The sequence below is a fragment of the Panicum virgatum genome, chromosome 5N, assembly GCF_016808335.1.
Source record: "Panicum virgatum strain AP13 chromosome 5N, P.virgatum_v5, whole genome shotgun sequence".
Taxonomy (NCBI): domain Eukaryota; kingdom Viridiplantae; phylum Streptophyta; class Magnoliopsida; order Poales; family Poaceae; genus Panicum; species Panicum virgatum.
The window spans coordinates 62,055,688-62,081,712 of record NC_053149.1 but is presented as its reverse complement, the minus strand read 5'-3'; the positions used below and the strand labels follow the sequence as shown (position 1 = coordinate 62,081,712).

Here is a 26,025-nt window from a genome sequence, read left to right as displayed (position 1 = left end):
ATTTTTAAAAAAAGCTAGGTGAAAGTAGTTGGTCCGTTTCAGCTTTCATGATCTTGATGGGTGAGGACGTGGTTAAACATGGATGATTAGTGATTGATAATGTTGAGTGAATTTGATGTCTTTTGGCTCGTGATGTGCAGGTGTAGGATATGACGTAGCGGTCAACTGGTGCGGTGAAGGTCAAGCAAAAGGTTTGTGCCGATGAACCGAGGGTGGTGAAGGACAAACGCGAATAGGTTTGGACTGAGGGACCCGAGAAGTCTAGGCGGGGTACGGACTTACGGGCGATCCACATGGTGCACTGAAAAGCAAGAGTATATGGATGGATGAAGACAGCGTCGGTCGAGTCAAGCGAGACAGATGCGTCACAGGCTTGGCGGAGACTGTACACACATCGATATCAAGGAGGTCGCGTGGTGGCCAAGTGGAGATGGTTGGTTTGGGTGGTTTGAGTCTCAAAACCACCGTGTTGGCACATTTCCCAGTTGGGACCTCAAAATCGGGGGCACGTCTTGTGAGGTTGGATAGCGGAGATGGAATCGAGAGCACGTGGTTCCATCGCAAAACTTGTGTCAAGACAAAGCAAGGTCGTGAAGATGGCGTGTCTATCTGATGCTTTTACAAAAAGTTGGACTATTTTGCCCCTGCGTGGGCGTGTATCGTAGTTATTAGCGTAGGGGTATTTTCGTTTATTTGCCGATGACCTTAAAGCATGGCTAGTTGGAGGGTATCCCTCAAACCGACGTGGATTCTCTAACTTCTTGAAGGGAAGTAAGGGCTAACTTTAGCCCTCTTCGATATTATCCGTTCTCCATCCAATGGCTGCTGGATTCCTCAACTTTGCTGGTCAGCCCAGATGCAAGTTTTGGCCCTTTTTTTTTTTGAACCGAGGCTCCCCCCATTTCCATTGCAGCAACGGAAATACAGAATGTTTACATGAGTTTCGGAACCAGAAAGTTTTGGCCCATATAAAGGCCCAAATCACGAGCAAGTCATGGAAAGAAACATTTTAGCGGGATCCGAGGTGCCAAACACAATTTGGTGGGGAACACTGGACGAAAGGCGTAATTTGGCGAGAAAGATCGTTGCATAGGCATCGTGGACTCTCCTATAGTCTTATTGGCGATCTGGCGATCTTCCCTTTCCTCCATGTGATGCTGCTCTACAGGTAATCCAAAGAAATCTTTCCTCTTCCCCTCACCTTTGTTCTCAAAATTGAAAAAACCACTCATATTCGTTCATGTTTGTGCAGTATCCACTGAATCTTTGCCTTTTATCTGGAAGAAACCTAGGATAAGAATGAGGACACCTATGCTACTGCAAGGCGGTAAACTTTACACAGCTCCAATATTTGCATTCCAAGGTGAAAGATCCATGGCTGCATGTGTTGGAGAATTGAATGAAAATAACACGTATGCTGTTGCAATTGTGAGATCCCATGGTGATTTCAGTTCTGAAAAAGAGCACATAGTAGTTGGTAATCCTTTAGAGCAAACAGTTTTATGTTCTGAAAAAGAGTGCCAGTGCAGCTTTTATAAGCATGGCAGTGCTGACGGTAATGTTATGTCCATCATATTGCTCTACCACATCTTCTTTTAACACATTTTAACTTTTTAAATATTTTTCTTTGGCTTTGCAGGGTCCTAGTGACATTGATGACATGTCTGTTCAAGATCTCTTTAGGCTCCTGATTAGTAGCCGATGCCACATGGGATGCTATTTTGTTCTTTGGGATGAATGTGTTGGACACTTTGTTGAAACTTTAGCGCTAACTATACAGAATGATGGCTTTTGGTGGAGATTTAGTGGCCCGATAACTCCAGGGTAGTCTGTAAAAATTCATATGACTTTTGGTGGAGATTATTTTGGATATTTTAGTGCATGAAACTGTTCAAAAGATTAAAATTATTTGCTTCCTGTCTGTTTATTATCTCAATCTCCAGCTGGGCTAATTTGCATCTTGGGCTTTATTTAGGCTATTGCTTCACCTGAGCTAACTGTTATGCATTGAAAAAGAAAAAAGCTACCTGGCGACTAGTCGCGCGTCGATGCAAGCCCGCGACTGCGCCGGCCTACCTCTGGCCTGCTTTACATTTGCGGCCCACCAACTTCACGTACGAGCCGTCCAGTCCTTTTAATTGTCTGTCTAGTATCTACGTCCCAGTGACCATCCCTACAATTTTATACCCATGCGCCTAGCACGCATGAGGGATTTCTTTTTGTATGAAGCTACCTAAAAAATGTTGTATCTACTCTATATTATTTCTGTTTCAAAAACCGATTACACCAATATATTCTACACGACGAAACGAACAAAACTAGACCCCACTTGCATATGTTTAAACGATATTTTATACTAGTAGCAATTTATATAAAAATTTAAGTTTAAAGGTTATCAAATGAGTTGCTATAATATACATATATAAGTTGCTAGTATGTGTATAGTAGCAACTTATGTACATAGGCTCGGTCCAGCGCCTCCATACATCTCTTCTCCCGCGCGACCCGTATCCTCCCTCTAGCGGCCCTTCTTCTTTTATGACCTCCCGCTTTAAGACCCATCTCACAATCCGCAAGCGGCCTTGATTTGCCCCAGAAGCACATTTATGGTTGATACTTCATTTTTATGGCAACTTATGTGACTACTTATTTTTTTACTGTAGTAACTTATATGTATATCAACTTATTACTATGGTGATAACTTGCACATAAATTGCTACCATATACATGCTGGCAACTTATATATGTATATTGTAGCAACTCGTTTAGTAACATCAAATTTAAATTTACACATAAGTTGCTATTAGTGCAAAACGTATTCAAAATATATGTAAGTGGGATCTAGATTTATTCGTCTTATCAAGTAGACACAAGGATGCAATCGGTACTTAAAACGGATATCATATGAAGAAGATAAAACATTTTTTATAAAGCAGTTTTGTGTAAAAAAAAATCTCCCAAAGTTAGTTGATATCATTCATCTATCTACCAACCGGCGTATTGTGTCATCCAATACAACATGCACATGTCCTGCTGAATAGGTACAATTGTGCTAGGCTTGGGACGGGTGGCGCGATCGGTGACTGCGCGATCGGTGACTGCGCAACCTGTCGCGCATTAGCACGGTCCATTGGAAAAGCTTATGGGTCCATCAGCCATTGGATGGGAAACGGATGAGGTGGCTAAAGTTAGTCAGAGAATCCAGGCCGCCCTCTAACCCTAGTTTCATTCTTTTTTTCTAATTTTCAAATTAGGTTTTTTTTTAAGGAATGGAGGCCCTAACCTCCTAATGTTCTTTGGGCTTTGGGCTTTGAGATTCAAGTTCTGGCCTGTGATTGCCTCTTTTCTTATTCCCGTGCGTTTTTATTTTTACGTATTTTCGGGGTATTTTTGTTCCGATTTTCGATTCGTGAGGTTTACTTGATCTTTTTGCAAACTTCTTTCTGAACCTGTCACAGCTTGATATTGCGCATCTATGGCTTAAGTTTGGTTTGGATCCATGGAGTTTCGAATTAGTATTTTGCGTTTGAATTTTCGGCCTTGTTCTTGGCTTTCACTTTTCTCTTTCTGTTCTTGTGCTTCCGGGAGGAATCGCACGAGGAGCGCACGCCTGCAAGAGCGGCTCCAGTCCGAGGTGCGTGGCTAGCGGAGCCGCTGGCTCAGCGGGGCGCGCTCGAGGCGAGCAGCTCCCGGCGGCGGCGGCCGGCGCGCTGCAGCAGGAAGACAGCGCTTGCGGCGGCTGCAGCTCTCGGAGCGAGCTGGCCGAGCAGGCCGTGAGGCACGCGGCCCACGCTCGGTCCGGCCAGGAAGGGCTAGCGGCCGGTCCACTCGGCTCGAGAAGGCGCGGTGGCCTCGCGGTCCAGCAGAGAGGCCGAGGAGCCCCATTCCCATGCGGGGGCACAGCGCGGCCCGAAGCGAGGGAAGCGGCCCAGGTCGGTGGGAGCAACTGTCGGCCTAGGAAAGGGCGCCACAGGCGGCTTGCGCAGGGCCCACATCACCAGCCATCAGCTTGCGGCCCAGGTGCACCAGGCGGCACAGCAGCACAGCAACAAGAAAGCACCGTGACTCCGTGAGCCTATTTTCTTCTTCTTCTCTTCTCGCATTTATTTATTTCCTGTTGTTATGCTATGACTAGTTTTCTAGTTAATTAGTGTTTAATCTTTCTGATTGTTTTTAAATCTTTGCATGCTTAATTAGCTAATTTAAATTAGTTTTTATTCCTGCTAATATTAGTTAATTTATGCATGCTTAGTTAAGGTGCTTTAGAAGTAATTTAGCTTGTTTTTCGGAGCAAGTTTTTCTTCGCCATACTTTTTGTGTTGGTTCGTTTTGTGTTAAATACTTCTAATTGTTCCTATGATAAGCGTGTCACCAGTAGGCTCGTGTCATCTTGGCGATTAGAAAAGATGTGTTTGGGCAGTGATTTGGAGTGTGTTTTTCGTATGATTTTTTTTATCCGCTCCTGTTCACCTCCTCTGGTCCCACAATGGGCCCGAGTCAAGGATCATCCTTGTTTCGTCAACGTTCGGGGGAAGAGGACCGGTGAAAGGAACGGGGGCAATCAGGACGGATGCGATGGTAATAGACCCGGTAACGGGTGGACAGCTTTGGAGATTCACAGGCTTCTATGGGGAATCGAGAAGAGAGCTTGGTTACAGAAGCTGGGATCTACTCAAATACCTTAACACGCAGAGTGCAAGTCCTTGGCTCTGCGCGGGGGATTTCAATGAAATTCTTGACGCAAGTGAACAGTTTGGGGGCCTCACCAGATCGGAGAGACAGATGGATGGTTTTCGGGACGCTGTCGATACATGTGGTTTCTTTGATTTGGGTTTTATTGGTCTACCTTACATGTGGGATAACCGGCAGCAAGGGGATAGCAATATAAAGGTCAGATTGGATAGAGCTTTTGCAAACTCATTTTTTTTCTGATCTATTCCGTGACATAAGGGTGTGGCACTGCCAAACCACTGAGTCTGACCATTGCTGCCTAATGATTAAGTGCGCCACTTCCAATGCGAAAGGGAGAGGCGCTCGAATTTTTCAATATGAAAATATGTGGAGACGACATCCGGAGTACAAGGAGTTTGTCGATCATGTGTGGGGGGATGGTGACAACATCCAGAATCTAGGGCAGTTAAAGGCCTCCCTAAATCAAGTTCAGGGTGAACTCTAGGACTGGGACAGATCGGTGTTTGGACATGTGAAAAAGAACTTAGCTGAACTTCGTAAAGCACTTGAGCAGGAAAGGGGAAGGCTGCTGCGATCGGGACCGTCAAGAATAGAGAGGCGTCTTATGGCGCAAATTTCAGAATTACTAGCTCGAGAGGAGGAGCTAGAGAAGCAAAGATCACGTCTTACCTGGCTTAAAGATGGAGATCGCAATACGGAATTCTTCCAAGCCAAATCAAAGGAAAGAGCTAGGAAGAATCGGATTGAGTCGCTGCAAAATGAACAGGGCGACGTGGTGACTGATCAACAGGATTTGGAAGCACTTGCTGTGGATTTCTATTCAAATCTGTTCACGGCTCAGCCTAATTTGGAACCGGAACAGATAGTGCAGCACGTGCCGCATCGTGTCACAGATGATATGAATGAGGGTTTATGTAAACCGTTCACGGCGGATGAAGTCAGGAGGGCTCTATTTATGATGGGCCCAAACAAAGCACCTGGGCCGGATGGTTTTACGGCAGGTTTCTATCAGCATCATTGGGATATTGTTGGCCCGTGTGTTACTCGGGCGGTTCTGAATTTTTTGAATGGAGGGGAACTCCCACCAGATGTTAATAGTACTACCATAGTACTTATCCCAAAGTGTAAGAACCCGCAGAACCTAAAGCAATTTCGACCTATCTCTTTATGTAATGTTGTTTATAAAATTTGCTCTAAGGTCATTGCTAACAGACTGCGAGAGGTTCTTGATGATATTATTTCAGTGGAGCAGAGTGCATTTGTCCCGGGAAGATTAATCACGGACAATGTGCTAGTGGTGTATGAGTGCACACACTATCTGAAGCGAAAGAAAGGAAAATCTGGTGCGTGTGCAATTAAGTTGGACATGGCCAAAGCCTATGACAGAGTGGAGTGGGAGTACCTCAGAAGCATCATGCTAAAGCTGGGCTTTCGTGAGTCCTTTGTGACTTTAATTCTGAGGTGTGTCAATTCTGTTTGCTTCTCTGTCAAATTGAATGGACACCTATCAGAGGTGTTCAAACCTTCCAGGGGGATTCGGCAAGGAGATCCGATATCACGCTATATGTTCCTTCTTTGTAGCGAAGGCTTATCCTGCTTACTAAAGACAGTTGGTCCGATGCACTTATCCAGAGGAGTGAGAGTTGGTGTTCATGCTCCATGGATCTCGCATTTGCTCTTTGCGGATGATTGCTTAGTTTTTGCTGAAGCGTCGCTCAGAGGGGCCAGCAGACTGCAGGAAATACTAAATACTTATGGAAGAGGTTCAGGCCAATTGGTTAATAGAGATAAATCTTCAGTTTTCTTCAGTCGGAACTGCACTGATAATATGAAGAACGAAGTCCGAGAAACTCTGGCTATTGAGAATGAAGCATTGGCAGAGAAATATCTGGGCCTTCCTACAACTCTTGGTAGGGCAATCAAAGGAGTTTTTGTAACAATGCCGAATAGAATTAACGGCCTAATTCGGGGCTGGAGATGCAGAGAGGCTAGCTGTGCAGGTAGGGAGATACTTCTGAAGTCTGTCGCACAGGCAGTGCCTACCTATCCGATGTCTTGCTTTCTCCTACCTATTGATACCTGCAAAAAAAATGAAGAGTGCAATAGCCAACTACTGGTGGGGGAGCTCAGCAGATAGCTCACGTATACATTGGCAAAGCTGGGAGCATCTTACAAAGCCAAAGGCAAAAGGTGGAATGGGTTTCAGGGACCTACCACTTTTTAATCTTGCAATGCTGGGAAAGCAAGGTTGGAGGTTGATGGAGAGACCTGACTCACTATGTGCTCGTGTGCTGAAAGGTAGATACTTCCATGACAAGGACTTCCTGGAGGACAAGGAAAAAACATGCAAGCCATACGTGGCGTGCAATCCTTGCAGGAAGGGATGTTCTAACAAAAGGACTTGTGAGGAGGATTGGTGATGGGACGACCACAAGTATATGGAGGGAGAAATGGATAGCAAATCATTTCAGTGGAAGGCAAATATCATCTGAAACTCAGGAGGTCCAACTGGTGTCAGATCTTTTAACACCAAGTGGACAATGGAATGAAAGTTTGATCCGGGAAATTTTTGTGCATTTTGATGCTGAAGCAATTCTGCGTACACCGTGTAGAGGACTAAATGCAGATACCTGGTCTTGGGCAAAGGAAAAACATGGTATGTACACAGTCCGTTCAGCATACCAGATGCTTAATGATGACAGATGTCGGCTTCTACAGGGAGATGGGCCTGGGTCATCTAGTGATGGTGACTAGAAGTTAATCTGGAAGCTAGAAGTGCCACCGAAAGTGAGAATTTTCTGATGGAGGGTAATGCATGAATTCTTGCCCGCTAAACAGATTCTTCACAGAAGACACATTGAGCGTATTGCAGCTTGTGAAGTCTGTGGGGCGGAGAGGGAGACAATCAGGCATGTCTTACTGGAATGCACGATGGCTAAAGTCTTTTGGGAACACACTAAAAAGCTGGCAGGAGTGAAGTTACCTCACCCGCATCAGGATACTTGGGCAAGGGACCTCCTGCTAGCGAAAGTTTGCTCAAGAAGGGAGGCTGCTGTGATAATGTGTGGAATGTGGGCGCTATGGATGGCAAGAAACCGAAGACGCCATGGGGAAAGGCCCATCCCAGTGCAGCAAGCGGTGTTCTGGGCTAGAGACACAGCCTTTGATCTCTGGCAGATTTTACATAGCAAGAATGGAAACCAGCCGGCCCGTGACGTGTTGAGATGGAAGCCTCCAGAGATCGACTGGATGAAATGCAACGTTGATGGGGCTTACTATCCTGTTGACGGTTCTGATGCGATCGGGCTAGTTCTACGTGACCACCGGGGTGCCTTTGCAGGAACGCGAGCTAGATGGCAAAATCATTCTCTGGATGCTTTGTCCATGGAAGCGCAGGCTGCAAAGGAAGGAATAGAGTTCGCCCTTGAAAAAGGTGCCAGGAATTTGATTTTGGCGACGGATTGCCAGGAATTAGTCAAGTTATGGGAGCTGGGTGTTTGTCAACGCTCGCTGATTTCTCCAATCTTGGCGGACATTCAACAACGAAGCCGGAGCTCAGATGGGTTTGTCTTATTGTTTGAAGGTAGACTTTGTAATAGAGTAGCCCATCAATGCACAAAACTTGTATCGAGTAGTTCGCTGGTGGAGGAGTGGCCTTGTCCACCACCAGAGCTGCATGACCTGCTCGCTGCAGATTGTAAAAACTTTGTGATTCCGTAATGAAAGCTCCGGTGTTGCACAAAAAAAAAAGTTAAGGTGCTTTAGAAGTAATTTAGCTTGTTTTTCGGAGCAAGTTTTTCTTCGCCATACTTTTTGCGTTGCTTCGCTTTGTGTTAAATACTTCTAATTGTTCCTATGATAAGCGTGTCACCAGTAGGCTCGTGTCATCTTGGCGATTAGAAAAGATGTGTTTGGGCAGTGAGTTGGAGTGCGTTTTTTGTATGATTTTTTTTATCAGCTCCCGTTCACCTCCTCTGGTCCCACAATGGGCCCGAGTCAAGGATCATCCTTGTTTCGTCAACGTTCGGGGGAAGAGGACCGGTGAAAGGAACGGGGGCAATCAGGACCTAGTCCTTGCTTACATTGGTGCCGACTGAGGAGCACATCACAGCGGTGGAAGAGGGCCAGCGGAAAGATAGGGCGGAAAAAGAGAGGAGAGAAGGGCATGTCGCTTATAGATAGGCTCCATATGTCAGCGGGTCCAAGCTCAGCACACCTGGCTAAAACCGGTTTGCAAAACCAGCTGAAAGGGTTAAGTAAACGGTTTTGTGAAGTTGAAGGGTAAAATATTTGGGTTTTTTTTTAGTTGGAGGGTGAATGGTGATGCAGTCCAACCATAATAGTTTTTTTTCGGGGGGAGGGGGTTTCTGTAGATTTCTTCCTCGTTTGGTTGGTCTGATGATAAATTGCGCTGCTTGGTCTCACTTGAAAGTGGAATAGAAATTGGGATATTCTGCAGGGGGCAAAAGGATCATGTTTAGGCAACAAGAAAAAAAAAAGGTGCGGACGAGCCTTGTTTATGTTGATAACATCTCAGGACTGTCTGGTAAGGTTGTCAATAGGCCATTCAATTTTTTCTCTTTTTCTGCAGGTGATCAAAGATTCCTGAAAGCTGATAAATTGTGCATATCTTGGTCCAGTTTGTGGATATCATCCAGTTGTCGGAACTGGTTGCAGTGCTGTAGTTTAGTCGTGCACAGAAGCCTCCCATTTTACTCTGGCAAAGCATTCTTTATTCAAGAATTCTGAGATGTCTGTAGCTGTTTGCTAATAACAATGTTTAGTTCAGCTGACATAGAAAACAGTACTTTGTGTTAAAAAAAAACGAACCGGCAGGAGGATCTGCCTGTTGTAAGGAGGGAGGCTAGACAGCCCTTCAGAGAGTAAAAAACACAATGAGGCTATAATCAGCTACTGAAATCAAGGCTTACTAGCTCTGTTACAGCTATAATTACCATTTCTGCATAAATTAAACACAGCATAGATAGCAGATAGTGTGTGAAAAAAAAATTATTTATGCTACTATATACAAGAGTTGAGTCCACTGCTCTGAACAACAAAAGATCTCCAGTACCAAGTCTGACAACAACAAAAATTTGCATAATACTAGTACAGAATTAGGACGCGGGGAGCACGTTGATGACGACCTTCGCGGCGAGCGGGACGGCCACCAGCATCTCCACGATGGGGAGGATGTTGCTCAGGAACACCACGCACGCCGCCGCGTTCTTGTCGCGCCGCGGGCTGCAGAGCGGCCCCGCCACGCGTCCCAGGCTGGACATGACGGCGGAGACCAAGGTGAAGACCAGCGCCTTGGTGTACATGTCGTACTCCGGCGTCCCGAGCAGCGCCGCGTACGCCGCGCCCAGCATGCCGAAGCCGAACGTCGCCACGACGGCGGCCGGCAGTATCTCCATCTTGTGCTCCGCGGCGTCACGCTGGCGGCCCAGCTCCGGGGTCTCGTCACTGAACAGGTTCACGGCATAGTACATGGCAGCCACGGTGATCTCCGGAAAGAGCGCGAGCACGGTGTCGCCGCCGAGAAACTCCTTGCCAATAGTCACCGCGGTCACCGCGAGCAAGGCGATGACGGCGTCCTTGAGGTACCTCACGAGGGACAGCACCTTGTCCCTCGAGGCCTCGCTCTTGTACCCGAGCGGCATGCAGGTGGCGACGACCAGGAACACGCTGAGCGCCAACGCCAGGAAGGACACCGAGAGGTCGAACCGGTGGCCCAGCGCCCGGAAGCTGGAGTTGCTGAGGTAGCCGAAGAGGAGAGTGGTCTGCACGGCGAAGGCCGTCGCCGTGGCGAACAGGGCGACCTTGCGGCCGCTCTTGATCCCCGCGTCGAACGCCTCGTCGCGCATGCTGTCCTCCGTCGGCGTCGCGTGGTACGCGAGAACGCCGATGAGGCCCTGTATGGGAAGCAGATTTAGAGACAACAAGAAGTTGCCTTCGCTTATGAGGACCAGCAGCAGGGAGTTCGTCGCGATCAGAGCCGCGCCGCTGATCACGCAGAGGAACTGGATGAACCGGATGTGCCCCTTGTGCAGCTGCCTGTATCCTGACAAGAACAGTTTCAAGTATACCAGCAGGAGAGCAGATAGGTATGCAATGACCAGGAAGCAACCGCCAGCCACCAGGACATGCCGGTGCAAGAGAACATCTTTGTGCACGGAGAATCCTGCGGTGACGAAGCCAGTTGCAGTGGCAATGGTGCCTTGAGCGAACGATGTGGTACGCTTCAGTATCTTATTTGTTGCCTGAGTTGACTGCTCGTCTAGGTCTTCGCGAGGAGAATCCATCTCTGGGTCATCCATTGTACCCTTTACCTTCAAAAAAGAAAAGTTTATCGGTGGTTAAAAAATTATCTCTCAGAAGATAAAGCTGGTTTTAGAATAAATGTCTATTAGAAGCCTCAACACTTGGTGCAATGATCTCGGCACACCTAATACACTTCAGAGAGGTACAAGATAGGAATCAATTCATAGCACAACGAACACTGCTTTCAGAAGCTAAAGCTGATTTCAGAAACAACGTCAACCAGCAGCCCCAATGCTTTACAGGAAAGATCACTGCCAAATTTGGACAATGCTTTCAACACAAAAGAGTACATATGTCAGAGAGGTAAACAACTAGGAATCGGTTCGTACTTAATTCCTCAAGACACCACTATAAGAAGAGGAATAAGAACTATACAGGTCAGGGCAAGAATATCGAACCCAATGTATTCATATTTGACAATAATAATACGCTTATTGGGCTAATTTCATTTAACTCTTGCAACATCGTGTGCTCACATTAAGCATTGGCATTTCTAACTAAGGAGATGCTGATCAAGATGTTACACACTACCCTTAAAAATATTTCTAAGGAGATGCTGATCAAGATGTTGCATACTGCCCTTCAAAATATTTCTAAGTGTGGCATGAATATACAAGTAGTAATAATACATAGGAATAGGCATGGCAGTAAGCTCAGTTTCCATCAAGAATCAACTACTGTGAAACAAAGGAAGTTCTTTATATGACTAGATAAGAGTAGGTACAGCTGTAGGTTGGCAATAAACTTCAGGCCATATTTTCAACACACTAAAAAAACTCATGATAGAGATTTGATCAACTAGAAATTAGGTCATACTACAAGACATATACTGTTAACAGACAAGGTAAAACAACAACTTTCAAATACTGCATCGAGACATACTTCGTAGAACTACTTGAAAACGTGTAGCAGTACATGTATGTCTAACTGTCTTAAGATATGCTTCGTTGAGTGCAGGGTGTGTGTGTGTCTAAGATAAATATTGCATCAACAATTTATTCATTGTATAATTCAACTTAACAATAAAATCAAAACCTACTTCAAAAGATCTGTAGAATGATCATCTTACGTATTTCTTGTGGATTGCTGTGTAAACAGGATAAGCTGCTAACAGATAAGCTGACATGGGTATTGCTAAATATAGTACAAGACAGGACAGCACAGCAAGTTCAGTTTGCGTCAGGACTCCAAACAATTAGTACTTGTGTTCAGAACACGGAGACACATGTTATGAAATATCATGGATTTTGCAACAGATCTAATTGATGCGACAGAAATCATGCTTAACATGGAGTTCACTATAGATCTGTGTCCAGAAAAAGGGGAAAAGAAAACTAGGAAAACGCGCATGAAAAGATCGAAGATAGCCATCGAAAAGGTGCAAAAATTGAACCAAGGGAGGATTTGCCTGTGTACCTGTGAAGGAGGCGAGTCTGCTGCCATGGCGTTCACCCCCGGGGGAACTTGGAAGCAGAGGTGGTCCTTGACAGTAGGAAAGAAAGAGGGGAGGGGGAAGCAGCAAGGCCGGAAAGACTTTCTGTTCATAGTCAGTCAACGTATCAATTGCTGGGAAATTCCTGACCACCGAAAGTAATTGATTTCTCTAAGAGTTGTATAATGCAGCAGTCGCTGTTCTCTTTTGTCTCCGTGTATCTCATCCTAGATTGATGCTATAAACTTTAGAACACTTTAACCATAAATACACCGAAAAATTTTAGTAGCATGGTTCAACTGAGACCCCGGGAAAATACCTTAATATCTGTGATCTTCATTTTTTGGAGATGATATGACCACTGCTCAGTAAGTAGATTACTTGGTAAAGAAGCTAAAAGTTTCACTGTCACTATTAACTGAGTGTTGGCAGCCTGCTAGTAGTACTATAAACTATAAACCTGTCGCTATTATTTAAGTGTTGGCTCTTGTATAACTGAGTATTTAGTTACTCTTGTTTAGACAGATAATTTTCCTAGGTGTACTCTCCCCACCATCACGATCGCAGTGCCGACACCGCGGCCAAAAATCCTGGGGTCCACGTCTGATTGAACAGTGATTGGAACGGCAAAGCATCTCCACACCAAATGACAAAATGGAGGCGGCTTGACTTTGTTAACAACAATACGTGCTCATCGATGCGCCTTTCGCTCTGTGCTGTGCTGGTGGCATTTCCATGTTCCCTCGGTTGCCGAGTATGAGCTTACAAGAGCCTATTAGCGTCGACGCACTGGACAATTTCGCAGCAAAAATGGTCTCCGTGGTCAAGCAGCTGTCGAGCCTCAGCCGAAAGGGTTAAGGCGGCTGTTGCTTTCCGTGCAGCGAGCTGGTAAGCAAAGGAAAGCATCTACCGTCCAGTCCAAGTCCTTGCTTGCCCAATTCTGGAGCAGAATGCCTCGCCAAATCCATGCCGCAGCCTGCAGTCTGCACCCTGCAGGGAATAGATTTATCTGCTGCTGGTACAGTGGTGAATTCGGCACGAACTGGAAGAAGCATGGAACTGGTATGCCAAGTACAGCTCTGGAGAACCGGTCCTAGAAAATCATATCAACAGCACAAAAAGGCAAAGGCAAAGGCAAAGGCAAAGGAATCCAACTCACGTACCACATAAGGAAAAATTGTTTGCCTTGTGAAATAGGGCTTGCAAAGCGAAGCTCCATGATACGATGCTGCTACAGTAATGCTGATGCAACAGGAAGCTGCACTGGAATGCATACCAAAACCAAGTGAATAAAAAAAACGCTCACTAGTGTACAGCGTTTCCCTCTGCGACATTAAGAATTGCTAGCTCCCCAAACACTGTAAAAAAATAGCGATTGAGGTAGAGGTCGAGGAAGACCTTGAGCACCAATGGAATGGCAGCCAGGAGCGCCGCCACCGGGAAGGCGACCACTATACCCAATGGCGGATCCAAAGGGGGGGGGGCTGGGGGGCTCCAGTCCCCCCTACGGGCTGCAACCTCCATTGGAACAAGGGGAGCTAGAGGAGGAGAAAGTGAAGGGAGAAGAAGGCTTCAGCCCCCCTATGGCTGTGACCTGGATCCGCCACTGACTATACCCGCGATGCCCATCTCAAGAGCTCCTGCTCCTCCCACCTCAGGGAGGTCAAGCGGGATGGCCAAGCGGCTCAAGCTTGACAGAACTGCCAGTAGGAGGATGAACATGGCGGCCTTGAGGTACACGCTGTAGTGGTCGGTCCCAAGGAAAGCACCATAAAGGCCGGTCATGAGCGAGAATCCCACAGCGGCAACGATCCGGAAGACGAAGTCCAGCCATGGCAAGCTCCCCCCATGGGCCTCACGTGAGAAGAACTCCACCGCGTAATACAGGACCAGGGCGACAGCCTCCGGGCAGACGGTGAGCACGACGAAGCCCTCCAGGAACTCCACGGAGACTACCAGCGCCATCACAGCAAGCGCGGCAAGCACGACGTGCCTGAGCCTCTCGACGACCCTGATGAGATCCTCCAGCATGTTGGCCGGGAGAAGCACCAGAGGCATGGCGCAGATCATCATCATGACCAGGGAGAACGTGGAGGTGGCGAAGCACACAGCAAGGTCCAGCGGCGGGTCCCCTTTGCCCTGATTGTTGTCAGGGGTTTTCAGGTAGCCGAAGGCGACGGTCCCCTGCAGAGCGAAGGAAGCCATAGTGCCAATGGTGGCCATGTCAAAGGTGCCCTTCATCACCATGTCGTACCTGCTGCCAAGCGTTGCGCTGCGCTCTTCCTCCATCCATGCTCCGGCATGCACAGCCACACTGACAAGCACCACCACCGGCGCGAGAATAACGGAGAGCGCCGAGTTGTTTCTGTTGGTGACGATGACGAGGACCGTGTTGGCCGCAATTAGCATCGTGCCGGTGACCGCGACAAGGATGGTAACAACCCTGTCCCAGGAACGGCCTCGCCGGGCATATTGGTACACGAAGAACTCGACCATCATTAGGGCAACCGCACACAAGAAGGTCATGATTATCAAGAGGCCCTCAGCGACAAGAAGGTTACTGAGATGTACTTTCTTGTGGTTCGTGATCGAGTAGAGCTCCTTGATGTCCTTGTAGCCTGACAGTGCCGCTACGATGAACACCACGAGCACCGAGAGGATTGTCTGGTAGAAGGTTTTTATCCGTTCGGACTCAGATTTTGCCAGTTCCTCTGTTGATCCAGTTCCATGGAGTGGCGGCCCACCTTCGATGTTTAATCCCTGCTGCAAAGAGAATTGAAGAACAGAGAGAGGTAAGAACCACCATAGAAGATAGATTTCCATGGAAACAATTTAGATAAATCATCTACTACAGAATCATGTGGCGCAACAAACTCTGGATCCAAACAGCAAAAAACAACCCGAGACCCCTTATTCCATGGCAAATTTACTAAAGCACAAGTGCACAGTGGTGGTGAAAATCAAGAGATAAAACAGATCAGGATATATAACAAATAGAAATCCGGATATCTATCACAGATTAAGGTTAAGTTACCTGCAGTTGTTCATTCATTTCTCAGGTATCAGCCAATGCAGCTCACCGTCTGTGCCAGCAGGGTCAGAGCGAGCACCGTATGTAGGAACAAACTGAAACATGGATGGATTCTGACTTTTCTTGTTTTGCTGGTGCACATGGGTAGACGAAGACTTGCTCTTTGCAGAGGAAGCTATCAGGGAAGCTGCAATCATTTTCGTCTTCTTCCACCAGATCAACAAGTATTAAAATCAATTATCGATGTACTTTTCATTGACCTGTCATGGGAGGGAAGTTAGACGGCATTATTAATTTGCTAATTTGGCCAACACTTGTATTTCAATTTTCACCCATGGGAGCAAGACAAGTTCATCTGCTGTACTGTAAACCATCCGTGAGACTTTTGGATACATAAATGACTACAAAGCAGGTGCAATCTTAATCATTTCATCTCCAAACAAAGAAATTTCAATAATTTGTAATCATAACTTCACAGTTTGCACAGGGTTGGCTCTACCAAAAAAGATAAACTTGAAAGTTGCAAGATAAAAATCCAAACTATGCAATGACTTAACTTCTGCCTAATGCCCTAATTCCACTACTGGGACTGTATTCACAAACCTGTACAGACTTTAATATTTCTTCAGTGTCAACAAAGGGGAGAATTGAAATGTAAAGAACAATGAGGTCAGCATAGTTAGCATGGCATTCTACCTTAGTGCCTTGTCTACCACATGGCAATCAGCTCGGTTGCTATATCTGTAAAAATACACAGCACAAATAGCAGGCCCACAGCCCACAGAACTCATAACGGTGAGACAGTAAAGGAATTCATCAATAAAAAAAGATTTATCAATCATAACTCATAAAACTCAAAATGATGGTCAATGGCTGTTATTCAGTTATTCTATCAAAAATTTTGGCTCAACATCAAGATCAATTCTCCGGTAGATTCCAAATTGAAAAATATGGCACTTCTGTATTACAAACAGGCATACAGCTTTACAATTGCAGAAGAATTAGAAGCAGACAGGAAAAAAAAAAGAGGAGGGTAAAAGCGGCACAGCTACTCTATGGTTGAGGACATATGAATTACCAGTTGGCTATTAGAACTAGTTCTTTGGCTACTCCAGAGCAACTGGCAATGGCGACTGGTCCAACTGCTCTTGTGGTGGCAACTGCTCTGGTTGCTCTTGGGCAAAGGGCGATTGCAGCTGATCCAGCGGCTCTTGTGGTGCCAATGGTGCATTGGGCAAGTCCTGCTGCTCCTGCCGTGGTAATGATGCTTGCAACTGATCATGCTGTGGTGAGAATAGTGGTCCCGGCTGCTGTTCTTGAAGAGTTGGCTGTGAGTGCTGGTGCTGATCACCTTGCCAAACCCAAACAATATCCTTGAGTGCTGGTCGTATCTCCTCTTTCACTAGCTTTTGATACTCCATAGTGTCACCATTAGTCTTTTTCAACTCAACTAGGAGTAAAGAAGGGGCAACCTCAAAGATCTCTGCATCAAGCTCAAGTACCCCCTTCTTTCCTTCCTTTGGAGCTGCCAATTTCAAGATCCCGTTTTCTTTCTTCTTAACCTTTAGCTTTAAGTGTCTGGAAAGCTCCTTCAGCTTTGCAAATACTGTAGTTACAGACTGCCTAGTTGTGAATCTTTCTTCCCTGTTGAGACCATACTTATCCTCAAAAAATCCAGAGAGATTAAAACCTGTTGAGAGAGAGATTATGTCAAATGCATTCAAGTTTGGAAGGCTTAATGAACCTTGATTCCCCTCAGATGTGCTGCATTCTGTCGAGCCAGAGGTTGTAGCTTCACCTGTGCAGGTATTTTCAGGTGTTTCAGTCTCATTTTTCTTTGCGTTGACTTCAACCGGTTTTCTGTACCAAGCACTCCGCTTTATCCTTGAGATAGAAATTCTAGTGCTTGGATCTGGGTCAAGAATTCTATGTAGCAGATCCTTCAGCTCAGCAGAGAAACCCCGAGGGCATCTAAAATCTGCTCTGGAAATCTTTCTGTACATCTCTATCAAATTTGTGTCATGGAAAGGAAGGTAACCAGCCACAAGAACAAATAGAATTACTCCACATGACCATATATCTGCCTTTGCACCATCATAGCCTTTTCTGCTTAGCACTTCAGGAGCAACATAAGCTGGAGTTCCACATGTGGTGTGGAGGAGACCATCTTGCCTTTTGGACTCAGCTAGAGCACTCAGACCAAAATCTGAGACTTTAAGGTTTTCATTCTCATCCAATAGAAGGTTTTCGGGCTTCAAGTCACGGTGATAGACACCTCGACTATGGCAATAATCGACAGCACTGATCAACTGGTGGAAATATTTCCTCGCAGCATCCTCACTGAGCTTTCCCCCTTTAGCTATTTTGTTGAAAAGCTCGCCACCTTTAGCATACTCCAAGACAAAATAAATCTTGCTCTTACTAGCCATAACCTCAAAAAGCTGAAGAACATTTGGATGCTTCACTAACCTCATTATTGAAATCTCCCTCTTTATCTGTTCCATGAGCCCAACCTTCATGACCTTGTCCTTGTTAATCATCTTTATGGCAACAGCTTGGCTGGTAGTAAGATTCCGAGCATAAAAGACTTTTGCAAAGGTTCCTTGTCCCAACTGTTTCCCGATTTCATAACGTCCCATCAAAATTGTCCTCCTTTCGTCCATCGTATCAAGCTGCGCAGCTATAGTATAAAGAGCAAACAGTGCACCACTTATATAAGAGAACTTTTTAAACCGTCGTCTCCAAGATGATGGACTACAAATATAGAGGCCTTCGATCTACTGTGCTTTAAATTACGGAAAAGAAGAATGGTATCAGCATGAAGCCAATTCCCATGAGAGCCCAACAATATCAGCTTGAATAAAACCCGGGTCTCGTTTGCACGGAATATTTGCTTCTTGTTGAGCAAGCACATCTTTCTGCATTCCCAAGTCTTCTGTGGTAGGTTATAGACTGCCAGGTGGAAGAACAAACCAAATTAGAACAGATATAGATATAGGTGTGTTGAAAACTGCGACTCAGTTGCTAAACAAAAATTCAGAAGATCTAGGGAATATTAGGGGAACTTAAAGGGAATTATGGCTCCAGCACAGTCCTTGCACTATCAAACAGACTACCAATCATGGTCAGACTAAGGTCTGATTATGGTCTGATTAAGTATGGCATACAAGTTCCCTTGAATTATGGTCTGATTAAGTATGGCATACAAGTATAATAAACATACTACCAATCAGAACAGCCATGATCCATAATGGTTCTCAAGATAAAAATGCTCTAATTTCAGTCCCTAAGAAACAATATCAGTAAGCCTCCAAAATTCTAAGTTGTTCTAACACAAAGCTAAGGTGCTGTTTGATTGGGCTACTTTGCCCCGTAAACGATTCACAGCGCCACCTGATAGCATTAAATCACGCTTCGTTGGGCTGAGATGTAATCGCTTCACAACACGATTCGATACGGTGCTATGTGAAGTCGTTACCACAATACCACCCATGACCCAACATTATGCGATCCCCACAGTGCGACTCCCATCCGCACACAAGTTCGCACGACACACCCAACAAGCATCCCTGTGATGATGGCATAAATGCGGTGGTGTCCGAGCTAGGCCGCAGGCCACGATCAGGTTCTATTCAATCCCTTTACGTGATGAACCAAACAAATCAGGTGAACGATCATTCCATTTTCATTATTGTTGTGAACTCACCCCGTTTACGTTTGCGCTAAAGGAACCTTGAAACCAAACAGCACCTAAGTTCTATTGCAGAGATCGACAAAGCATCCAAACAACTCCAGCAAGAGGCATGTAGAGTTCACTAAAACTCCATCTAGAAGCAGGGGGCGTACACAGTGTGGGGGGCATTCGGGCTCAGACCTTGTGTCAAGTCCTGTGGTATCGACTGAGATAGATAATGGGCGCGCCAAACAAGAAGAAGAGCGAAATCCAATCGAGCGAAAGCGGAGCAGATTGGCACTCCACGCCACCGCGCGGCAACGAAATCCACCCTAACGGACCGAAAGGAATCACTATTGGATTGGATCCGATTGCTCGTTGCTCGCAGCGCGTATCCAAAATAAGATCTCCTACAGGTAAACTTGCTCCTCGAACAATTCCATCCAAGCAAAGCTAGGGTTGCTTACCAGCAAAGCAGAGCAGCTCAATGCCGAATCGGGATGGATCTCGGCCCCATCTCTATGCCAACCCACAGCACCAGCGCGGCCGCCTGTCTCTGGTCTGCTCCGGGGCGGAGCTCCGTCTCGCGAATAAAAAACCGAGACGGCCCGGGTGCCTGAGCCTCCGACCTCCCGAGCCCCAGTTGAGCACTCGAGCCCTCCTCCCTGGCAGCCACAGCAGCTTGTTTCCGTCTAGAGTTTGCTGCGGCGCTGCGCTGCGCCCCCAGATTTCTTCCGCGCGGGCGCAGCAGAGGCCGTTCGGTGCGTTGGATCCCCGGGGATCTTCTGATTCCGCCCGTAGCTCCCGGCCTCGCGTTTGGCGGCGGCCGGCGGCGCAAGTCGGGTGGCCGTTAGTTGTAGCTGTACACCGTCGTGGGTTGGTTGTGCGGAGTGGGAGTGGACGTTTTAGCCCCTGGACGCGAGGGATCTCTAGGGGTCGATCTGTCAGAGACAGGCGACAACCGGTGGGATGGTGTGGAGACGGATGGGCGTGGGCCAGTCCCGGTAGGCCAGGTGGCACACCTGTAGTTCCCCTGGAAGCGTAGGGGCAGATGCGGAAGAGGAGGAGATGGACGGCCGGTTGGTCGGCGCGACTCGCGAGTCGCGAGATAGTGTGGCCGTTGATGGAGACCAAAGCGAGAGCGCGAAGGGAAGCACGACGGGCGACCAAAGCGGAGAGGGGCAGAGCTGTCGTGGCAGTGGTAGTGCCCCCCACGCCACGTCGCCACACTGGACGGACGAGGCCCAGCGCAGCGCCGCCGCGGGCTTTCCCGTGACCCCGCGGCCGCCGCGAGCCGTCGTGTATCATTGCGGCGACCCGCCGGCCGGCGCCGAATTCACGGGCGCCACGTCCGTCCGGGCGTACGTGTGCGGTGAGATGAGTCGTCCACTTTCGAGGGTCAAGGTTCAGGTTCAGCTCGGCAGACCGTAGTGATAGCACAGGCAAAAGCAGCAAAGATCTCCGTAGGCCGTCAGTCTTTAGGCCGGGCCCGGTGCGAACCTTTTTTCGAAGAAGTCCGGTGCGAACTTTTCGTGGCGTATTTCTCCAACAAGCGCGACCATCGTAATGGGCAGGCAAAAAATGTTTCTTTGGATTTTGATCAACTAATAACTTCAGTTTGGGCTGTTTTCGGCCTGTGAGAACGGGTTCGAGTCCCCCGCCGCCTCGTGCAAATACGGTCAAGTATCTGGGCTCAAATGCGTTGCAAATGTTGGGCCTATATTCCTGACAGGCATGGAGCGCTTAATCAACACCTGGCGATGGTTATGGGCCACATGCGCATGATGGAAAAGAACAAATAAGGCAACTGGGTTACATGGCCCAGTAAAACCGATATGGACAGCGGACTTGAGTCCCAGGCATTCGGTCCAGTTTATGGTATGGACCAAACATGTCCGAAGGCACCGTTCCAAAGGTTTACAAGGCCCAGACTGCCACAGTCGCACTGTCCGATTCCACTGAAACACTCCAGAGAGTTTTACAGCGGCACTGCGGCCGCACATGATGTGTTGGGCTGGACCAGGACGCAGGAATGCAGAGACTGCACACTGTCATACCCAGAGACAGTAATTCCATTCTACTCCACACTGCACCTAGTTCGAATGGTTCCATCCTACTCCCTCCGTTCTTTTTTATATGATATCATTGACTTTTTTTCCTACTTTGACCAATAATATTTAAATAATCAGTTAGTTAAATGAAGTGAAATAAGTACCTTTACATCTATTATCAAGAGTCTCTTGAATCTAACTTGAAGATTTGGCTATTTGCATAAATATTTGTAGAAAAAAACAAATAATCAAATAAAAAAAAGTCAATGGTGTCATATATTTAAGAACGGAAGGAGTACCACGAGATAGTAGTACGAGTCATTTACTTTCAGCTACAAAATGGACCATAAAATGTTGTAACAAGCTCAGGTCCGAAAACAGCTCAACAAGAGATTGTAAACATGGTGCACCAACACTTCAACAGAGTTTCCGGACACGTGCAGGAGTGGGCCGCCGCCCGCCCGCCCGCCCGCCCGCCCGCAGCAGAGCAGCATCTCCCCGTCGCAGCTCGCCGTCTCCCTCCTCGGCTCGATCCAGCACGCGCTGACGCGCCGTACGCCCGCCATGCCTGGACGCCTCGTGGTAGGGCCGTGCGACGAATTCCAGCGCCTCCCCAATCCCCACCCCACGGAGAAAGGACACGCACAGTCTTCAGTATCGCAGCCGGGCCGGGCCTGTGGTAGGTCGCCACTACGCGCGCTGCAGATCCCGCCCATGCGCTGCTGGTGCGCGCGCGCCGCAGGCGAGCCACACCGGCCCGGCGCAATAATGCGGCGCCCGACCGGCGCTGCGCACGAGCGCAGAGCGGCAGGCTGCGCTCGAGTCGACACGGGCTCACCGGCCGGTCGGGCCGCCCGCCCGCCCTCCTTGGCTCCGGCTGCGGCGGACCGGGCGTTCACGGCATGTAGAGCCGGTTGCCGCACTTGCACCGCCACGCCTCCGGGTAGTACTCGGTGGTCACCGGCACGCCCGGCGGCACGGCCACGTGCACCGGGTAGCACGGGCTGCAGTCGCCGCACTTGGACGCGCACCGCGGCGGGTAGGACCCCGGCCCCTCCGCCAGCAGCCGCCGCCGCCGAAGCCATTGCCGCCCGCCACAAGAGCACACCTGCGAGCGAGCAGCGAGAACAATGATGAAGCCGTCAGCGCCGAGGGGTCCGTCGCTCAATCATCAAACGTGTGCCGGCATCTTGTGTTGGTAGTAAGGTCGCTGTCGTGCGCGGCGTTGTTGCGTCGAACTGATCGATCGATCGGCAGCGACGCGTGGTCAAAAGGCCATGGGACCCCGCGGCGTTGAAGGGTTGTCGGACGGGAGCCGTGAGCTGGCGCGGCCGTGCCTGTCCTTGTGCGCGCTAGTGGGAGCAGCAGTGTGCACCAGCCATGGCGGAGCCGGTGTGCTCTGGCACACTGTGTGCACGGAGCAGAGTATGCGCAAGGAGAACAGCTAATCTAATCACCGTTTGATCTCTGCGCTGTCTCACCGGAAAGCAGTAGAGGAGAAGATTAGCTAGAAGAGGGAGACACGTACGCACCTGATTACCGCAAGAAGCTGCAGCTCGTCTCCAAAAGTCTGAAAGAGCAAAGAAAGAGAACAACGAAGTTAGAGTTCTTAGCTAGCGATCCTCAGTCCTAAGCTAAAATGCAGCAATCCAGTGTTGCAACAAAGATTAGTCTATTTTCACTTTCTCGTCAGGCCTGCAGGCTGCAGCGCAGCAATAAGCAGATGCATGGAGGAACAAGAACGACACGCACGCATGCATATTGCAACGAGGAATGATCCCCGGCAAGAACGAAACGGACGAGAAATGTGCAAGTGCAACACCAACCCAAACAAAGTTACCGGAATGCGGCGAACATCTGCGTGAAAACGGAACAGCTCGCTTGATTCCTTACCTGAACGGAGCAGCACAGTACGCGGCCTGCAGCCGCTGCCGCCGGCGCAAGCCAGGGACCGAACGCCGCACAGGCAGATGGCCGCGGCGAGGCACAGCCCCGCCAGCTTTAGCATGGATCCGCCACTCCACCTCCATCTCCGCTTCCCCCGGACGGACTCCATGGCCAGGGCTGGGCACCTCGCGGAAACGGCTCCTTTTTTCTTTTGCAACAAACCCTGATTCCCTGAAGCCGGAGCAAAAACTGTAGAGCAGAGACGGAGCTCGGCAGTGCAGGCGGCCAAATTTAGGAAGCAGAGAGGCAGGCACGGGGGACGGGGGGAGGCTGTGCTCTGCTCCCCTCACTGCCCTAAAAGACACTCCTCCCCTCTTCCAGTCCCAGGACCAGACGCCACTGTAGCCGCGTCAGATCTCGGCGCGGCTGCGGCTCTCTCGGACAAGACTACCAGATCGTCAAGCTTGATACATCAGCGAGACGGAAGGGAAGCACTGTGCACTGACTCCGGTAGTGTGTAGCTAGCTCTGCATCCGCCTCTCGCCTCACTCGTCACTAGTAGACTTCTACCCACCAGTTGTGGTGTGTGCGGCTGCCCAGTGCCGGCTACAGGCCGACGTCAGTCAATCGGCCTCACCAAGCCTGTGTTCAGTTGCCTTCAAAATTTCAAAATTTTACTAGATTTTTCATCACATCGAATTTTTGAACGCAGACATGAAGTATTAAATGTAACTAAACAAAATAGCTAATTATACAGTTTGTCTGTAATTTGCGAAACGATTTTTTGAACATAGTTAACCCATAATTAAATAATAATTAACAAATACAAATAAAAATATTACAGTACTTAAAACTTTAAGAGTAAAATGCACTGTGGGTACATGAATTTGCTGTGCTGTGTCAAATAGGTCCATAAACTTAGAAACCGGACATCTAGCCCCTCGAACTTGCGAACCCGTTCACCCCAGGTCCAGTCCGGTTTTGCATGACTTGCATGGCGCTGTGCGCCCGCGGTTTGCTACAGTAAACCCGGATTTGTTACAGTTGCCGCGGTTTTGTTTTTTCTTTTCTAATTTATTTCGGCTGAATCTTTGAAAAATCATAACTCTTCGATACGACATCGGATGAAGATGATTTTTATATGAAAATTATAGCCCTCGATGAGATCTACAACTTTCTAGTTTTGAATTTTTTCATTTGATGATGTTAAGGTGCTCAAAAAAATTATATAAAATTACAGCACCATAATAATCGCGTACTTTTGCTTGTCGCATTAGAAAATTAATATATTTTTTATTTGTTGTCAAATGAAGATACTTTGTATACCAAAATTTTAACACTTTTAACGATCTAGATTATTGTAGTTTTGAGTTTTTACATTTAAAGTTGTTAAGATATTGATAAAATAGTATAAAGCCTCAACGTCTTTTGTGTACTTAATATGCTGCTTTATACTGTTTTATCGACATTTTAACAACTTCAAATATAAAAACTTAAAACTCTAAGAATCTAGATCTTTTAGAGTACTAAAATTTTAGTATACAAGTGTCTTCATTTGACAACAAACAGAAAAATATATTAATTTTCTAGTGCGACAAGCAGAAGTACGTGATTATTATGGTGCTGTACTTTTGTATAATTTTTTTGGGCAACTTAACTTCATCAAATGAAAAAACTCAAAACTAGAAAGTTGTAGATCTCGTCGAGGGCTACAATTTTCATATAAAAATCATCTTCATCCGATGTCGTATCGAAGAGTTATGATTTTTCAAATATTCAGCCGAAATAAATTAGAAAAGAAAAAACAAAACCGCGTCAACTGTAGCAAATCCGGGTTTACTGTAGTAACCGCGGGCGCACAGTGCCATGCAAGCCATGCAAAACCGGACTGGACTTGGGGTGAACGGGTTCGCAAGTTCGAGGGGTTAGATGTCCGGTTTCTAAATTTATGGACCTATTTGACACAGCACTGCAAGTTCATGTACCTACAGTGCATTTTACTCAAACTTTAAAGTTTACGCAACTAAACATGGCCAAATACTACCGGATGGCGAATACTCCTCCTTCATCACTCATGTCGCGAGCCATGGCTCATGATCTCTCTACCCGAGCACGGTGGGGAACGCAGGCAGGACGGTGGTGGGAGCATGGGGGGCGCTGCTGCATGGCATGTGCGCCCGAAAAGCCTGCAGTGCTTGGCAGAAGTTAACGCTACAAACATAGGGGGCCAAGCCCGGCCGGCCAGTGGTCCAGCAGAGAGATGCAGATCGTGATTCGTGAGGGGCCTGGTAATCTGGTCGTCCTTGCGCTCGGTCAAGTGTGGGAGGAGGCGAGGAGCACACGCGCAGCCGTGGATTCGGGTTCAAGATTTGTAGGAGAGGCGTCGTGCGGGCCGGATGATGTCTAGGGCTTGAGGTCGTCCGTGTGCACGAGTGGATCCGTTTGTAAGGCGGCCACAAGTTGCCTGCAAAGCCCACCGTTCAGTATGAACATAGCTGATCTTGGCTGAAAACGGACGTGGCTTCTGCTGTTTCTCTTTTGGCAAGTTCTTGGGTTTTCACCGATGCTTGTAGCGGTTGGTCAGTGCTGGGCAACAAAGTCGAATGATATAAAACAGCTCCATGGTGTTAGAATTAGGATCAACACATTGCACGACCAAGAGGAATCTTTTTTCTTTTCTTTGTTCAAGTACAAGATGTTCCTAGATCTACACGAGAGTACACAGAGAGGGAGAGAGACCTTCTGTACCACCGGTGGAGCTCGAGCCGGCCATCTCGGGTTCGTTGATGGAGATCCGCTCAAAGGCGGCGACGAGTGACGCAATGAGGTCGACGCCGGGGCGACGGTGTCGAGGACGGTAGCGGCGACGGCGGGACGGAGTCGGCTGCGGCGGCGGCGGAACTTCCCGCTGCTCCATCGCCCCCTAGTAGATCGG

At 47.8% G+C, this 26,025-nt stretch overlaps 5 protein-coding genes across 9 annotated transcripts; 1 reads left to right on the top strand and 4 right to left on the bottom strand.

Annotated features, from left to right (window-relative positions):
* Positions 1–3,097: 3,097 nt before the first annotated feature.
* On the top strand, positions 3,098–9,578 carry LOC120674115. The gene is made up of 2 exons (XM_039955235.1): positions 3,098–9,192; positions 9,284–9,578. Exon 1 carries the CDS (start codon positions 7,504–7,506, stop codon positions 8,410–8,412), a length of 909 nt encoding a protein of 302 aa, XP_039811169.1. The 5' UTR covers positions 3,098–7,503; the 3' UTR covers positions 8,413–9,192; positions 9,284–9,578.
* A 53-nt stretch (positions 9,579–9,631) lies between these two features.
* LOC120674114 lies at positions 9,632–12,916 on the bottom strand. The gene is made up of 3 exons (XM_039955234.1): positions 12,768–12,916; positions 12,433–12,675; positions 9,632–11,024 (listed from the first exon to the last, which is right to left on the bottom strand). The coding sequence occupies exons 2-3, from the start codon at positions 12,559–12,561 to the stop codon at positions 9,810–9,812; spliced, it is 1,344 nt and encodes a 447-aa protein (XP_039811168.1). The 5' UTR covers positions 12,562–12,675; positions 12,768–12,916; the 3' UTR covers positions 9,632–9,809.
* Positions 12,917–13,115: 199 nt separating this feature from the next.
* LOC120674113 lies at positions 13,116–15,628 on the bottom strand. Of its 4 annotated transcripts, none has more exons than XM_039955231.1 (5): positions 15,483–15,628; positions 14,065–15,211; positions 13,847–13,905; positions 13,612–13,711; positions 13,116–13,438 (listed from the first exon to the last, which is right to left on the bottom strand). In XM_039955231.1, exons 1-5 carry the CDS (start codon positions 15,498–15,500, stop codon positions 13,290–13,292), a joined length of 1,473 nt encoding a protein of 490 aa, XP_039811165.1. In that variant the 5' UTR covers positions 15,501–15,628; the 3' UTR covers positions 13,116–13,289. The 4 variants fall into 4 exon arrangements, with proteins under 4 accessions (XP_039811165.1, XP_039811166.1, XP_039811164.1 ...); XM_039955232.1 differs by having other exon boundaries at positions 14,065–15,208; XM_039955230.1 differs by lacking the exon at positions 15,483–15,628 and having other exon boundaries at positions 14,065–15,439.
* LOC120674112 (CBL-interacting protein kinase 11-like) lies at positions 15,599–20,025 on the bottom strand. 2 transcript variants are annotated; one of them, XM_039955228.1, is made up of 3 exons: positions 19,620–20,025; positions 16,558–18,431; positions 15,599–15,739 (listed from the first exon to the last, which is right to left on the bottom strand). In XM_039955228.1, exon 2 carries the CDS (start codon positions 18,140–18,142, stop codon positions 16,586–16,588), a length of 1,557 nt encoding a protein of 518 aa, XP_039811162.1. In that variant the 5' UTR covers positions 18,143–18,431; positions 19,620–20,025; the 3' UTR covers positions 15,599–15,739; positions 16,558–16,585. The 2 variants fall into 2 exon arrangements, with proteins under 2 accessions (XP_039811162.1, XP_039811161.1); XM_039955227.1 differs by lacking the exon at positions 15,599–15,739 and having other exon boundaries at positions 16,340–18,431.
* A 1,813-nt stretch (positions 20,026–21,838) lies between these two features.
* LOC120674116 lies at positions 21,839–23,654 on the bottom strand. The gene is made up of 3 exons (XM_039955236.1): positions 23,097–23,654; positions 22,736–22,773; positions 21,839–22,311 (listed from the first exon to the last, which is right to left on the bottom strand). The coding sequence occupies exons 1-3, from the start codon at positions 23,257–23,259 to the stop codon at positions 22,099–22,101; spliced, it is 414 nt and encodes a 137-aa protein (XP_039811170.1). The 5' UTR covers positions 23,260–23,654; the 3' UTR covers positions 21,839–22,098.
* Between the last annotated feature and the right edge of the window lie 2,371 nt (positions 23,655–26,025).

Coding starts and splice junctions, on each gene's coding strand:
- LOC120674115 (XM_039955235.1), top strand. CDS start 7,504: ATGCATGAATTCTTGCCCGCTAAACAGATTCTTCACAGAAGACACATT.
- LOC120674114 (XM_039955234.1), bottom strand. CDS start 12,561: ATGAACAGAAAGTCTTTCCGGCCTTGCTGCTTCCCCCTCCCCTCTTTC. Junction 11,025..12,432: donor CAGACTCGCCTCCTTCACAG/GTACACAGGCAA, acceptor TCTTTTTTGAAG/GTAAAGGGTACAATGGATGA.
- LOC120674113 (XM_039955230.1), bottom strand. CDS start 15,271: ATGGAAATCTATCTTCTATGGTGGTTCTTACCTCTCTCTGTTCTTCAA. Junction 13,906..14,064: donor TCTTGAGATGGGCATCGCGG/GTATAGTCAGTG, acceptor ATCCGCCATTGG/GTATAGTGGTCGCCTTCCCG. Junction 13,439..13,611: donor AAACAATTTTTCCTTATGTG/GTACGTGAGTTG, acceptor TATTCCCTGCAG/GGTGCAGACTGCAGGCTGCG.
- LOC120674112 (XM_039955228.1), bottom strand. CDS start 18,142: ATGGACGAAAGGAGGACAATTTTGATGGGACGTTATGAAATCGGGAAA.
- LOC120674116 (XM_039955236.1), bottom strand. CDS start 23,259: ATGGAGTCCGTCCGGGGGAAGCGGAGATGGAGGTGGAGTGGCGGATCC. Junction 22,774..23,096: donor TACTGTGCTGCTCCGTTCAG/GTAAGGAATCAA, acceptor TTGCTCTTTCAG/ACTTTTGGAGACGAGCTGCA. Junction 22,312..22,735: donor CAGCTTCTTGCGGTAATCAG/GTGCGTACGTGT, acceptor GCTCGCTCGCAG/GTGTGCTCTTGTGGCGGGCG.